Here is a 12,874-nt window from a genome sequence, read left to right as displayed (position 1 = left end):
ATTAACTTTTACAAGATGTTTTAAATAATAATAATTGATAAATCGAAATTGAAACCGCCATTAGAAAAATAAAATGAATAATAGTAATTAATTCTTAGGATAAATGGCGTTGCCGTGCTCCACAAAGTCACGTGACCACCAACTTTTCCACCCCCCTGGACATTATAGTTTCGCCTATTTGAACAAACTTGATGCCGCTGTAGTCAAGTTTTGACCACCTAGCCGCACGACAGTTGAGCAAAATTCCTTAAGCACTTGAAGTGGTTAACCTTAAGCTTACTGTGTCAAATAAACCGGTCCCAGATTCTTGGTAATTGATTTAAGTTCTTCTCATAACAGAGCAGACAAAATCTCATAGTTTTTTTAATTTGTAGGATCAAGAATGTATTTTTTTTTTTTTTAGAAGCTCGTTATGAGCGATTGTAACGGGTGGGACAATTCAGTCCGCTCGTCCATTTGATTAATCAGGTGCGAGATATGTGTTACGGCCACGCCAACGGGGGGATACTTGGGGATAGGGTTGGGACACCCGTGGCGGAAGTATGACAACCACCCGTTGGGGGATTAGTGGTCGTCCTCACACGGCCATCCACAAACTCTGCCTCCCGGACGCCTGGGATTACAGGAGTGAGCCACTACTCCCGGCAATGTATTTATTTATACTCAGGGAGAATGAATATGTCGAGATTATTTTTAGCATTTCTCCAATTCCACCCGTTGGAGCCCCCGGTATGCCCCTCCGCTTTAATAAAATCAAATAATACTGCAATCTCATTGGTTCTTAAAAATTACGTTTTTCGACGCGATTAACGCTGCTGCGAGGACGCAAAAAATAAAACCTCCTCCTTTCCCCCCCCCCCCTTAGCGTGACGGGGTTAGGGCCTCAACGTGTCCGTCGATAGTCTCGACATATTCATTCTCCCTGAGTATAAATAAGTACATTCTTGGTAGGATCAATAGTTGATTTTATAAAATGTCTTTACGCTTGCCCAGCTTGTTGAAATGTTGCCCTGGAATAGTTCAGCCAATGTCTAAGAATGAGTTTATAAGCTCTTTAGTGGGAGAGAAAACGGATCCACAGCTGAAGCGGGGAGGCAACATTTCAACAAGATGACCAAGGTTATTTTATAAAAAGAACTATTTGATTTTAAAAATTAAAATAATAATTAAATAAAAATAAAAATAACCTGATTTATGAAATAAGGTTACAATAGTCTTAGAAATAATAGAAATATTTTAATAATGGACACATATTTACAAAAACAAGGAATTTTCCTTTCGTACAAAAATATTGGTAATAGTTCGGGGTTAGCGTAATTGTCGAAGTAATCGCGAGTTCGTTATTACTGGCGCGTTAAATACATCGCGTTTGTCACCATTTTGTTTTATAAGAAAATGCATCACTATATCACGCCACATTTCCAAATTGGGAACTCTTCATTATTGTTCATTATAAAAATTACCTATGTGAGTTCCTTACCAGAGACGCTATATTTATATTATAAAAACGTTTTGTTTTCTCGACTATTTTTATAAAAAAAAACTCGTTACTTTTGAGGATTCTTCGGAATGGGGCAGAGTTGGCAATTGAGCAAGTCATACACAGTTTATTTTCTTTACCACATCCTTGGTCCTCTTCAAGACGACACGGTAAAAATTAATTATACGCGTTAGGGAGTGTTGGAGCTAAGGGTGTTGGGGCTTGGGGTTGAAAATGATAAAACAAAACTCCGCGACGAGTTGGGGGGCTTGGGGGTCACAAAAAGGACGGACGGACGAAGGCACCGGGAAGGAAAATATAATGAGATTCCTATCATCGCGTTTTGTTAATTAAGTTAATTGCGTTTGGGCGAGGAAGGGGGATAAAAACGTAACTCTTTATTTCTCAATGGAGCGGAATAAAAAGAAATATAAAAATAGGGGGGTGGGGATTAAAGCTCGGTGACTGGTTTCCTGCTTCTGGAGTGTCGGGATGACCAACTGGTGAAAGCCGAACTCTTGGAAAAGCCAGTTCCACTAATAGATGAGCAAAGAATGAAGGAGATTGTTGTTAATAAATTATCGTCGTGATTCGCCAGCTCATTTCCACCACCAAATGAAACAGCTCATGCGGAAGTAATCGGAACTTACATAGAGTCCACTCCGTCCCGCATATCGTACCAGTTATTGGTATCGTTCTTGTTGTACCTTTCGAACTGGGACGCCCTTGACGCGTTTATGGACGAGGCGCCGTCGGGTGCCATCATGTGACGCGACTTCTTGTTGTTCTTTTTCAAAGAATTGTCGTCGTTTAAGCTATCACTGTATTCGCCACTACTGTCATACCAACAACAAGTAGTACGTGTTAGTCAAAGATTACGCTTACTTAGATGTAGCATAGGTATATAATTGTGCTCCATAAGCGTGTCAGTTAGTTTATATAATTGTGGAGTGTCGTTAAAGTACTAGCTCCTCTAGTGAGATAAATACGCATCTTTAAGAGATTATAATATTCAACGCGTTCTTTACGAGATACCCCAAAACATTTAGGTACTATCTGCTCAACAAACCACTAACAAGGAGACGACCCGAGGTGGAACTCACCGATTTTGTTCAAACTCGGGGGTTTGGTAGACCTTCATGTATCTTGAATAACCCTAAAGGGAAATGTCTCCATAAACAACCGTTTTGCCATGGAAACCAAAAATGTTTTTGACAACACAAAATGGAAATTTTCCCATTGAAAATAACATGGGAATCTTAACAATTTTTAAAAATTTTAATTTTTGAAAATGCTTAAAATAGAAAATATAAATAAAAAAATAATGAAATAGTTAGAAATTAATTAAAATTTTTAAAGGGGTATACCCTTAAAACTGGTCAGATTCCCATGTTATTTTCAATGGGAAAATTTCTGTTTTGTGTTGTCAAAAACATTTTTGGTTGCCATGGCAAAACGGTTGCCCATTGAATAAATTCCCTTTAGGGTTGTTCAGAAATACTAGAGGTTATATAACCCTAAAAACCAAATCGTTACGCAGTTGTCCGCCAGTCCTACGCCTCGGCACGGCTTCCTATGAAGAGGAGGCAAAGAGCGCGTATTAGGCTTAATGACCTAGTCACTCTAGAAAATGGCTTTCATACTTAGTAATATAGCACGCGGAAGATACGTAACTGACACGCTTATAGGAAAAATAATTATAAATTTATGACAGAGGTCATAAAGTTAGGCTGAACACTTACCCTGGCACTTCACCGTTAGCGTATGTGGCGCTTATATGTGAAATGGAACCGTTTTGTTTTCGACTTCCATACGGGTTACCCACTGTTTTACCCATCAGCGGGTTCTTAATGTTGTAGAGCCTTTGCTGCTCCCACGTCTTTTGATGACGCCTCTGTCTCCTGCGAATGGAACAGTTACAACGGATGCACTCTTTATTTCTTAGGGTTTTGAGTAACGTACCTCTTTTTGCAAGTGGTACAGAGTAAAGTGATGCCCAAAACGGCGCCTAGGAATATGACGCTGCTCAAGGCGATAATGGCCATTTCTGTAGCTCCCATTTGACTGATTTTCTCTTGAACCGACACTCCCTGAATACGCAGAATTCGGAAAGCTTCCAGCTTCTCGACGATGACTTGAGAGTTTTCGCGGAACATGCTAAGTAACACTTCCGTGTCCACGATTTCGTTAGTGTCTTCGTCGACGGCGTACAAGAACAAATCGGTACTGCAACGAAAAATAGTTTAATAATGGGACCCTTTGGAGAATTTACAGTATTAAGGGTTGGATTTTCATTATGGCTGAAACGGTGAGCGCTGACGCAAAAATATTGTATTAGGCCTAACAAAGATATTTTGCGTCGTTGCTCATTGTCGCTTAGGCCTTAGTGAAAACCAGGCCTTAGAATTAAGACTTACGATTCAGGGTCTTCGGAGTCACCTTCATGGTGAGGTTCCAGCTTGGCAGCCATTACTTTGTACCCGGTTAAAGAACTGAGGAATCCAACTATTTCCTTAATATGGTGTTCAATAATCAATGGCTCGCGGCCAGCTACGAACAAGACTAAGCGCGTTTCGGGCAGTACATATACCTGTGGACCAAACACAAGTCGACGTAAATAAGGGAATCTAAGTAGAACTTTGAGCAGTACTTACGAAAACATTAGCGACTGCCGTATTTCCATTTTCACTGCCTTCTCGATCCGTGGCCTTGACGTCGAAGCTGTAGACGTGGCCACCATCCAAAGAGAAGGTGATCATGGATCTGATAATGCCATTGACGGGGTCAATGTGGAATTTCAACGAAGCGTCGTCGTCTTTGCGAATGATATCGTATCTCAAGGCGGCATTCAGACCAATGTCAGAATCGTGGGCGGCAACTTTAGATACTTGGTATCCGAAAGTGGCCTCCAGAGGAACGGCAGCGACAACGGGCTTACCGCGGTTTTCAAAGACGGGTGGGTTGTCGTTTTCGTCAGCGACGTTGATGAGAACCAACGCTTCGTCGAAAGCCAATGGTTGGTCAGTGAGATTTCGTTTTACTATAGGAGAAAATATTACTAAATTTTTTTCCTACCAATTTCATGATGGTACAATGAGAAACAAGTTTAATTTACCACTTTCAACATCCCTTCCATAACGTTTCCTACTCAGGTTTTCAACGCGAACTTTGAGGGAGTATTTGTCTCGCTTTTCGCGATCTAGACTGGCAGTAACCGAGATGCGTCCGCTTTCCGGTTCAACGATAAAGAGACCGTTGTAATCGGATCCAACAATGCTGTAGGCGACTCGACGATGGGCCGTTTCATCCGTAGCGTTCAAGTCCAAAATGACCAGAGGAGCTAATTGATTTTCGGCCACATTGACTTCGTACATTCGTACCGGGAACAATCTGACTCCGTGTCCAGTTCCAATTAAGATATTGACCTCAGCCGTGTCGGACCTTGGTGGGTCGCTATCGTCCACAGCTTTTACCATTAAGCGGTAATGACTCTTTTGAAGACTGTCCAATGGTTTTATCAACCTAACCTGTCCCGTGCCGCGTTCAATTTCGAAAGTATCAACTTGATCCGTGTCTAAATAATGGAGTTTGATGTTAGATACATTTCTTATACGATGCAATTGTAATGGAAAAATGGTACTTACTCGTTAAGAAGTATTTGAAGTTTCCTTGTCCGGCGTCTAAGGTATAAACTGATTCTCCAACATGAGTGTTTTCAGCTAATTCGATAGTGTAAACCGATTTTGGGAAATCGGGTAAAGCGTCATTTGTGTCAGCTACGGTAACCCACAATTTGGCGGTAGCGCTAAGGCTTGGGGAACCGTGATCGTAGGCTATCACAGTCATATTATAGAACGCTTGTTCTTCGTAGTCCAAAGTGGACAAAGTCCAGACCGTACCATCTATAAATGAGATATTGATTAGATACTTATAAAAGCTTATTCACTCTTTTGATTTAAATAAAATGTAACCAACCTTTGCTGTCAATGTAAAATTTATTCTGATGTCCATTTCCTAATCGGTAGAAAACTTGTCCATTGGCACCGGAATCTGGATCAAATGCCGTGATTTGAGTGACTTTATGACCCGGATCTAAGTTTTCGGGTACGTGAGCCAAGTAGGGATCGGTAAAGAATTTAGGTACTTCGTCGTTAATGTCTTCAACATCGATTCTAACTTCAACGGTTGAATTGAGAGGCGGTTCACCATTGTCCAAGGCCATAACCTTAAACCTGAAGGCCGCGACCTTTTCCCTATCAACTACTCCAGTTGCAAACAGCTCTCCAGTATGCACGTCAATGCTGAATGGGAATTCTATAGAAATAATTATGGTCAAAATAGAACTCAAAATAGAACCCTAAAAATAAGTAATGTTGGGAAAACTTACTCTTATCAGAGGTGACTATGGTGGCATAATCAATTTTTCCATTGCGGCCCGTATCTTCATCTATAGCGTGTACCACGCCCACTTTGTAGCGGCCTCCTTGGGTGTAATTTCCTTCTTGTACGGTGAACCTATAGTCGGCTCTTTCGAACTTGGGTCTGTGGTCGTTGATGTCAACCACAGTGACGTTAACGGTCGTAAAACTGGCCAAACCATGTCCATCAATGGCCGAAATGTTAAGTAGGTGCCAGATACTAGGTTGAAGAGTGGCGACGACAAAGATCTCTCCAGTTTCTCGGTCAATTCTCATGTCTCCGGTTCTTCGACCCATAATATTATATTGAACCTTGGAATTTGGACCAGGAGCGTCCCTGTCAATGGCTTTGACCTCCGCTATTCTGGTGCCTGGTCGAGCCGTTTCCGGTAGTAGTACGTGCAAGGGTCCGTGTTGGAAGGCGGGTGCGTTATCGTTTTCGTCATCAACGGTGATAATCAGATCGGCCGTCGAACTAAGATTTCCTCGGTCGGTGGCCACTACTTTGAGCTTGTAAGTCTCTTTGGATTCTCTATCTAGGATCAAAGAAGGATCTCTGGGAGTGTAGACCACGACACCTGTATCAAAGACGGAGAAAATTTCGCTTCCTGGGCCGACTAAGGAATAGCGTATAATTGAATTATTCCCGCTGTCGTTGTCAACGGCGGAGACAGCTGGCACCTATATATAAAAAAGAGTGAAAGAGGGAAAAAAGAATTTTCAGATAACTTTATTCAGAGACGCGTTCTTCGTTTTCTCTTGTCACTTTTCTAGACACGTTCTAACTTGGTTTTTTTATATATAAAATAAAAGTCTATTTACGAGTGTCACGGCTGAGCCCGGTGGTGAATTTTCCTTAATATTTCCCTTGAAGTTTTGCATAAATTTGGGGATTTCGTCGTTAACGTCCAAAACTTCAACTGTCACCTCACTGACGCTCTACGCGAAATGAACAGAACCAGAGGGATTTAATGAGATATCTTTCCCTAAGATTAACGCGACAGCCTCTACAGCCCAACATGTGTATGTAGCTTACCACTCTAGTTGACGGCCGTTTCTCTTCCAACATAACGGTGAAAGTGTGCAAGCTTCTCTTTTCCCTGTCCAAACCAGTTTTGGTATAGATTATACCATCCTACGAAAATTCAAGTTATTAGAAATATACGTAACACCAGAAGAAAATAGGGGGAAGTACGCTTCTAGTCAGCTTTGGAAAGGCGTCACTTTTCACGAATTTTCGCGCCAAAACGGTTTGGCGGGAAATCGCGGATGAATACATCGTTTAAAAAATCAATTTTTCTTAAATAGAACAATTGTAACATAATGTCCTTCTCATTCTCTGCTAATTGAGCTAAGGCGTATTTGCTTTCGTCGTTTATAGCCGAGTTGAATCAAAACAAAAGTGGAACTACTTTTTCAGTTTGGTTTATTATGCGTAAAAAGGCATTTTCGTGGGTCACACGACGACTTCTATGGCTCAAAGCTACAGATACGTACTTCCCCTATTTTCTTCTGGTAACACGTTTCTGAATTTTTTAAAATTAAATAGCGTACCCGAGTAATGTTGAATAAACTTCGCACGTCCGTGTTAACGATGGTGTATCTCATTTGACTATTGGCGCGAGTTCTTCTGGGTTTCAATTCCACCTGACCTACGACGGCACCGGCTACGTTTTCGGGTACTTGGAATTTGTAATGGAGTTTGTTAAATCGTGGGTCTCTTTCTTCGGCTTCTCGAACGAAAACTTTAAGGATGGCCTAGAAATGAATATCACCATTTATAACTCGATATTCTATGGTCAAAGCAAAGAGATAAGATGGAAATCGAAATACATACCGTGTTTTTCCATAGACCGTCAAAGGCTTCTATTGGTACGGTAAACTCCTGGTTGACGGAAATATCGAGTTGACGTGTGACGTTTACGGAACCAGTTACGGGGTCCAACGCAAATGGTACTACAATTGGTAATTAAGGTTTTAGTAAACGATTGTACTAACAAGGAGACGACCCGAGGTGTAACACACCGAATTTGTTCAAATTCGGGGGTTTGGTAGACCTTCATGTAACTTGATAAACCCCAAAGGGAAATGTCTCCATAGGCAACCATTTTGCCATGGCAACCAAAAATGTTTTTGACAACACAAAATGGAAATTTTCCCATAGAAAATAACATGGGAATCTGACCAATATTAAAGGTAAAAAAACATTTAATTTTTGAAAATGCTAAGAATAGAAAATATAAATAAGAAAATAATGAAAAAGTTTTAAGTTGATTAAAATCTTTACAGGGGGGTGGGTACCCTTACATTTGGTCAGATTCCCATGTTATATTCAATGGGAAAATTTCCATTTTGTATTGTCAAAAACATTTTTGGTTGCCATGGCAAAACGGTTGCCTATGGAGACATTTCCCTTTAGGGTGTTTCAAGTTACATGAAGGTCTACCAAACTCCCGAGTTTGAACCAAATCGGTGCGTTACACCTCGGGTCGTCTCCTTGTAAGTAAGACACGACAACAAAGAGACTTACTATTTCCAGATCTCCTTCCGAAACCGTAAGTTAAGTTCGTTTTGGTGGCTGTGTCGGGATCGGTTGCCTTCACAGTTTCGATGATGCTGCCAATGGGTACGCTTTCGGAAACAATCGAATAGTATTCGTCCTTCTCAAATTTGGGTGGACTGTCGTTGATATCGTGAATGACAACTGCTACGGTGGCAGAACCAGTTTTGGGTGGAGTTCCCATATCCCTAGCGGCTACCACAACTACGTGGATGGGCGAATTAGGAACATTGTACTTTTCACGATCCAACTCTTTTGATACTGTCAAGATAGCTTGCTATAAATTGGAATTTAAAATTTAATATTGTTGTAGAAAGAATGCTTTCTGATATTAAGAATAAGGGAAGGTGGATATTCTAAACCCATCTTTGTATACTTTGTAGGGAAAATTCGTCTACTTTCGATTATTCGTGACTTTGTCACATAGACGATCACCTGTACTTATGTTATTGTCCCATATTCTTAAGTTGTAGTAGTCAACATGATTGATATTCTAAAACTTACGCCGTGTTTATCAACTCCCAATTTGAACTGTCGGTCAGAATTTCCATCGGCAATGTAAACCTCTAGCTGACGATTCACCCCTTCGTCGTTATCCACAATGGGCAAGTGAATGGACGCACCCACACTAGACGGACCTTCAGTCACATTCAGAATGAAAGTTTTGTTAAGGAAAGTCGGTTTCCAGTCGTTCTCGTCTTGAATAGCGATGTGTACGTTCGCTAAACCCTAAAAATTGAGATCACCAAATTTATTTACTAAATTTCGAATGAAGATTTATTTTACGCTGTGAGTAAGAAATGCTTACAGTGTTATTGGCGCTATCAACGGCTATAACCTGCAGTCTGAATGCCGGTGTCTTTTCCCGATCTGGAGAGACGTTCACGGACAAAACCCCGGTTCGTTCTTCTAAGACGAACTGATTATTATCGTTTCCGAGAACAAGGAAATATTTCAGTTTTTTATTATCGAGTTCGTCTTTATCAGTTGCCTTTAAGTGGACAACTACATGTCCGACGGGTGAGTTCTGAAATTGTTTATTTAAAAATTTAAAAATATATAAAAAAAAGGGTTAAAGTTGAAATAATTACCTCTTTCAACTGCACAATATAGTCATTCTTCTCGAAAATCGGAGAGTTGTCATTGACGTCTTCAACGTACACTCTGACTCTACTGCTGCCAGTACATCTCCCGTTGGATGCGGTGACTGTGATAGTGTAAAACCCTTGAAGGACTGGAGACATGGCGTCCCTGTCCAAAGGATTTTTAATTCTCATAGATACGTTTACAGTTCTGTGGTCAATTACGAAGTTGTCGTTGGAGTTGTCTTCGGTAATTTGGTAGTTCAACTGCAATTAAGGAGTATTTTGATTTGAATATCATCTTAGCAACAGAGCATGGGTATTTTTAATACTTACACTAGTAAACTGTTGAGGTTCATCCACAGCTATATTATGCAGCACTATGGCATCGGGAGGCGTATTTTCTCGTACCATCGAGTAATACTCGGTGAATGGAAACTTGGGACATCTACTGTTAGTATCCTTGAGCGTGACCGCAACTCCGGCCGTGGATCTGCGTCTAGGGTCCAGTCTGTTATAGGCGGTGACTAGAAAATGTTGTAATGGTTCGGCAGCCGCCGTGATCTTCGAGGTAGCCGTGATGCGACCAGAATTTAAATCGATAGCGAACTTCTGAACTGGATATCCGTAAGCGTCGGAAATATTATAAGCGACTGGACTTCCATTTGGCACGGTGGCTCTGGTTTCCAAAATAGTCGATCCGGCTTCGATAAGACCATCCATATTGATATGATATTGTGGAGCGCTGAAAACCGGAGTTGGTTCGTCGATACTGTCCTTGTACACCTCTACGGCAACGTCCATCGTACTCGAAAGAGGCGGGTTACCACCGTCCGAAGCGACAATGTGAATGGTTTCGATGACTGGCGCCAAAGGTTGAACGGCGAATATTTGTCCAGTTTTAGGGTTAATGGCAAAAAGACCACTAGGAGGTACCAGACTATAAGTGACGTCGTTATGACCGTTTGTGACACTATCTTTATCAATGGCTTGAATGGTATAAATGACTTCGCTTTGGGAGGTGGATTGAGGTACTCTGAGGACGGACGGAGTGGCCAAGAATTCCGGAGCGTTGTCATTGCGGTCGATCACGGTCACTTGAACGAGAGCCGTCGAGAATTGAGTATCTCTGGCTTCGTCTCGGGCTTCAACTACGAGTTCTAAGTACTTTGTGGTTTCGTAATCCAAAGGCGTGACTAGAGTTATTTTGCCTTTGGTAGGGTCAATCCTGAAAGCTTCCCGGTTTGTGGCTCTCGCTATCCTATAAACCACTTTGCCATTCTTTCCAGAGTCGGGATCTGAAGCTTTAACGGTGACCAATCCGATGTTGGACTTGTTCTCGTCAACGAACACGGAATAAACGAAGGCGTTGAACTTGGGCGGTTGATTTTCGGTATTGGAAACACGGACGACCAACATGGTTTTGGCAATATTGGAAACGGCTCCGTGATCTTGAGCGAAAACCTCCATTTCGAAAGTTTTGTTCAGACTGAAATTATCCGGAAGCGTCGAGGCCAATCTCACCAAACCGGTCTTAGGGTCAATATCGAAAGCTCCGTGAGTATTTTTAATCCAGTAAGTGACGTCACCATTGTTACTGGAATCGGGGTCAGCGGCGTGGATTTGAATGATGGAGCGACCTGGTTGGGACGTATGAGGTATGCTGACGACGTATCGGTTATTCTCGAATTTTGGTGGATTGTCGTTCTCATCCAAAACGTCGATACTGATGGAGGCCAGCGTTTCGAATTTTCCATCGGAAGCCAAAATTGAAAAGTCGTATTTATCCTTCTGTTCTCTATCTAAAACCGTCTTGGTGCAGACGTCACCGGTCTTGGAATCGACCAAAAACGGAAGACTGCCTTCCATGAAGTACTTAATCACGTCATTGGTGTCCCCGCTATCGGCTACGACCTATAATAAAACCCCGAAGATGATTAACATCCAAACCGGATCGAGTCTAATCAGGCGGAAACCCCGTATAATCTACTTCGAAATAAGCGTCTACGAAGCGATACCTCCCCTTAGTAACCAATAGCTATACGTAAAAAATAAATCCATTCGTACTTTGAGGAAGCAATGGCCAGCGGGAAGATTCTCTATCAAGGACGCGGAATAAACGGATTTTTGGAACATCGGAGCGTGGTCGTTGGTATCGAGAACGTCCACCTGAACTAAGGCTATCCCCGAGAGAGGGTTGAGATGAGCTAAGATGAGAAACGAAAGAAAAGGAAAGCTCTTTTATATCATGTCTCTTCCGAAACGTGCTCTTTTCTCTTTGACGCGCACGGACACGAGATAGGGATGGGAAAAGAGAAGAGGTGAAAATGCTTACAGTCGCGAGCTTGAACCACCAAGACGTATTTCTTTTTCTTGTCGTAGTCTATTCTCGATCCCATTCCCGGAGTTACGAAGATCTCTCCGGTGCCATTGTTAATGGTGAAAACACCGTCGTCATTGCCGTTCGATATACTGTACGAGATCACATTCTCTTGAAGATCCAAGTCCGTGGCCACCACCTTCGAGATAATAGAGAAGGAGGAGAAAGGATCACCTTTTTATTCTTTTATCGGGTATAAAAGTTATCGGGGGCCAAGCCCGGCTCTCTTCTTTTATTCATCGCGTCGAAAAAAAAAGGAATGAGAACTTTAGCGGAAGGAATAACTTACTTTAACAACAACTTTATTGCTCTCTTCTTTCTCCTTGACGACACCTTTATACTCGGAATTAGTGAAGCTGGGAGCGTAGTCGTTCGTCTCGCGAACTCGCACCACGACTTGCACCCCGAGACTGTTGTTCTGGGGTTGACCATCGTCGGTGGCCCGGACCACGAATTTGTATTGCAGTTTGGCAGGCAAATCTTTCTTGACGTAAAGGCGACCGGTGGTGTCTTCGATGGCGAAGAAATCTAATAAGAATAATAAGGGAACGCGTTAGCCAGGAATAAACGTAATAAACGCAAAAATAAAATCGCGGTAATTTTTTTACGAGAAGCTAAGGTTTAAGAATATTACCGGCATCGTCTCCTGTTAAGCTGTAAAAGACATTATTGCCATCCGCGTCGAAGGCTTTGACCTCGCCTACGCGGGTGTTTCTGATGGCGTTCTCCTGCACCCAAAATTGATACGGCAGGCCAACAAATTCGGGACTGTATTCGTTGATGTTTTGAACTTTTATCTTAACGGTGGCGGATCTGAAAAAGACGGACGAGGTTTTCTTTAATCTTTTGTTTTATTGTTTTCTCTTCGGAGCGTTTCCTTCCCACCCAGAATAACCTTGATCCTAACTCGTCTACTTTTCTTTAGGTATATAATCTTCTTATAAATAAAAAAAG

General features: G+C 41.9%; 1 protein-coding gene across 1 annotated transcript in view; it reads right to left on the bottom strand.

Moving 5' to 3' along the window:
• Window positions 1–1,235: 1,235 nt before the first annotated feature.
• Window positions 1,236–12,874, bottom strand: part of LOC149926641 (protocadherin Fat 3-like) — a 45,494-nt gene continuing 33,855 nt past the window's right edge. Inside the window, exons 21-43 of the mRNA XM_090158108.1 lie at window positions 12,555–12,733; window positions 12,210–12,448; window positions 11,876–12,059; window positions 11,608–11,747; window positions 9,877–11,454; window positions 9,550–9,807; window positions 9,267–9,485; window positions 8,963–9,187; window positions 8,429–8,735; window positions 7,736–7,854; window positions 7,453–7,656; window positions 6,935–7,033; window positions 6,721–6,837; window positions 5,868–6,579; window positions 5,456–5,794; window positions 5,125–5,382; window positions 4,596–5,054; window positions 4,135–4,520; window positions 3,898–4,070; window positions 3,443–3,706; window positions 3,223–3,381; window positions 2,131–2,316; window positions 1,236–2,016 (exon numbers count right to left, since the gene is read on the bottom strand). Of these exons, the coding sequence (XP_090014234.1) occupies window positions 1,932–2,016; window positions 2,131–2,316; window positions 3,223–3,381; window positions 3,443–3,706; window positions 3,898–4,070; window positions 4,135–4,520; window positions 4,596–5,054; window positions 5,125–5,382; window positions 5,456–5,794; window positions 5,868–6,579; window positions 6,721–6,837; window positions 6,935–7,033; window positions 7,453–7,656; window positions 7,736–7,854; window positions 8,429–8,735; window positions 8,963–9,187; window positions 9,267–9,485; window positions 9,550–9,807; window positions 9,877–11,454; window positions 11,608–11,747; window positions 11,876–12,059; window positions 12,210–12,448; window positions 12,555–12,733 (6,889 nt within the window). The 3' untranslated portion in view covers window positions 1,236–1,931. The remainder of the gene's footprint in view (window positions 2,017–2,130; window positions 2,317–3,222; window positions 3,382–3,442; window positions 3,707–3,897; window positions 4,071–4,134; window positions 4,521–4,595; window positions 5,055–5,124; window positions 5,383–5,455; window positions 5,795–5,867; window positions 6,580–6,720; window positions 6,838–6,934; window positions 7,034–7,452; window positions 7,657–7,735; window positions 7,855–8,428; window positions 8,736–8,962; window positions 9,188–9,266; window positions 9,486–9,549; window positions 9,808–9,876; window positions 11,455–11,607; window positions 11,748–11,875; window positions 12,060–12,209; window positions 12,449–12,554; window positions 12,734–12,874) is intronic.

This window comes from Leiobunum rupestre, chromosome 9, assembly GCF_980474605.1.
Source record: "Leiobunum rupestre chromosome 9, qqLeiRupe1.1.hap1, whole genome shotgun sequence".
In the NCBI taxonomy this organism is placed as follows: Eukaryota; Metazoa; Arthropoda; class Arachnida; order Opiliones; family Sclerosomatidae; genus Leiobunum; species Leiobunum rupestre.
This window is presented reverse-complemented; position numbering and strand designations above follow the sequence as displayed.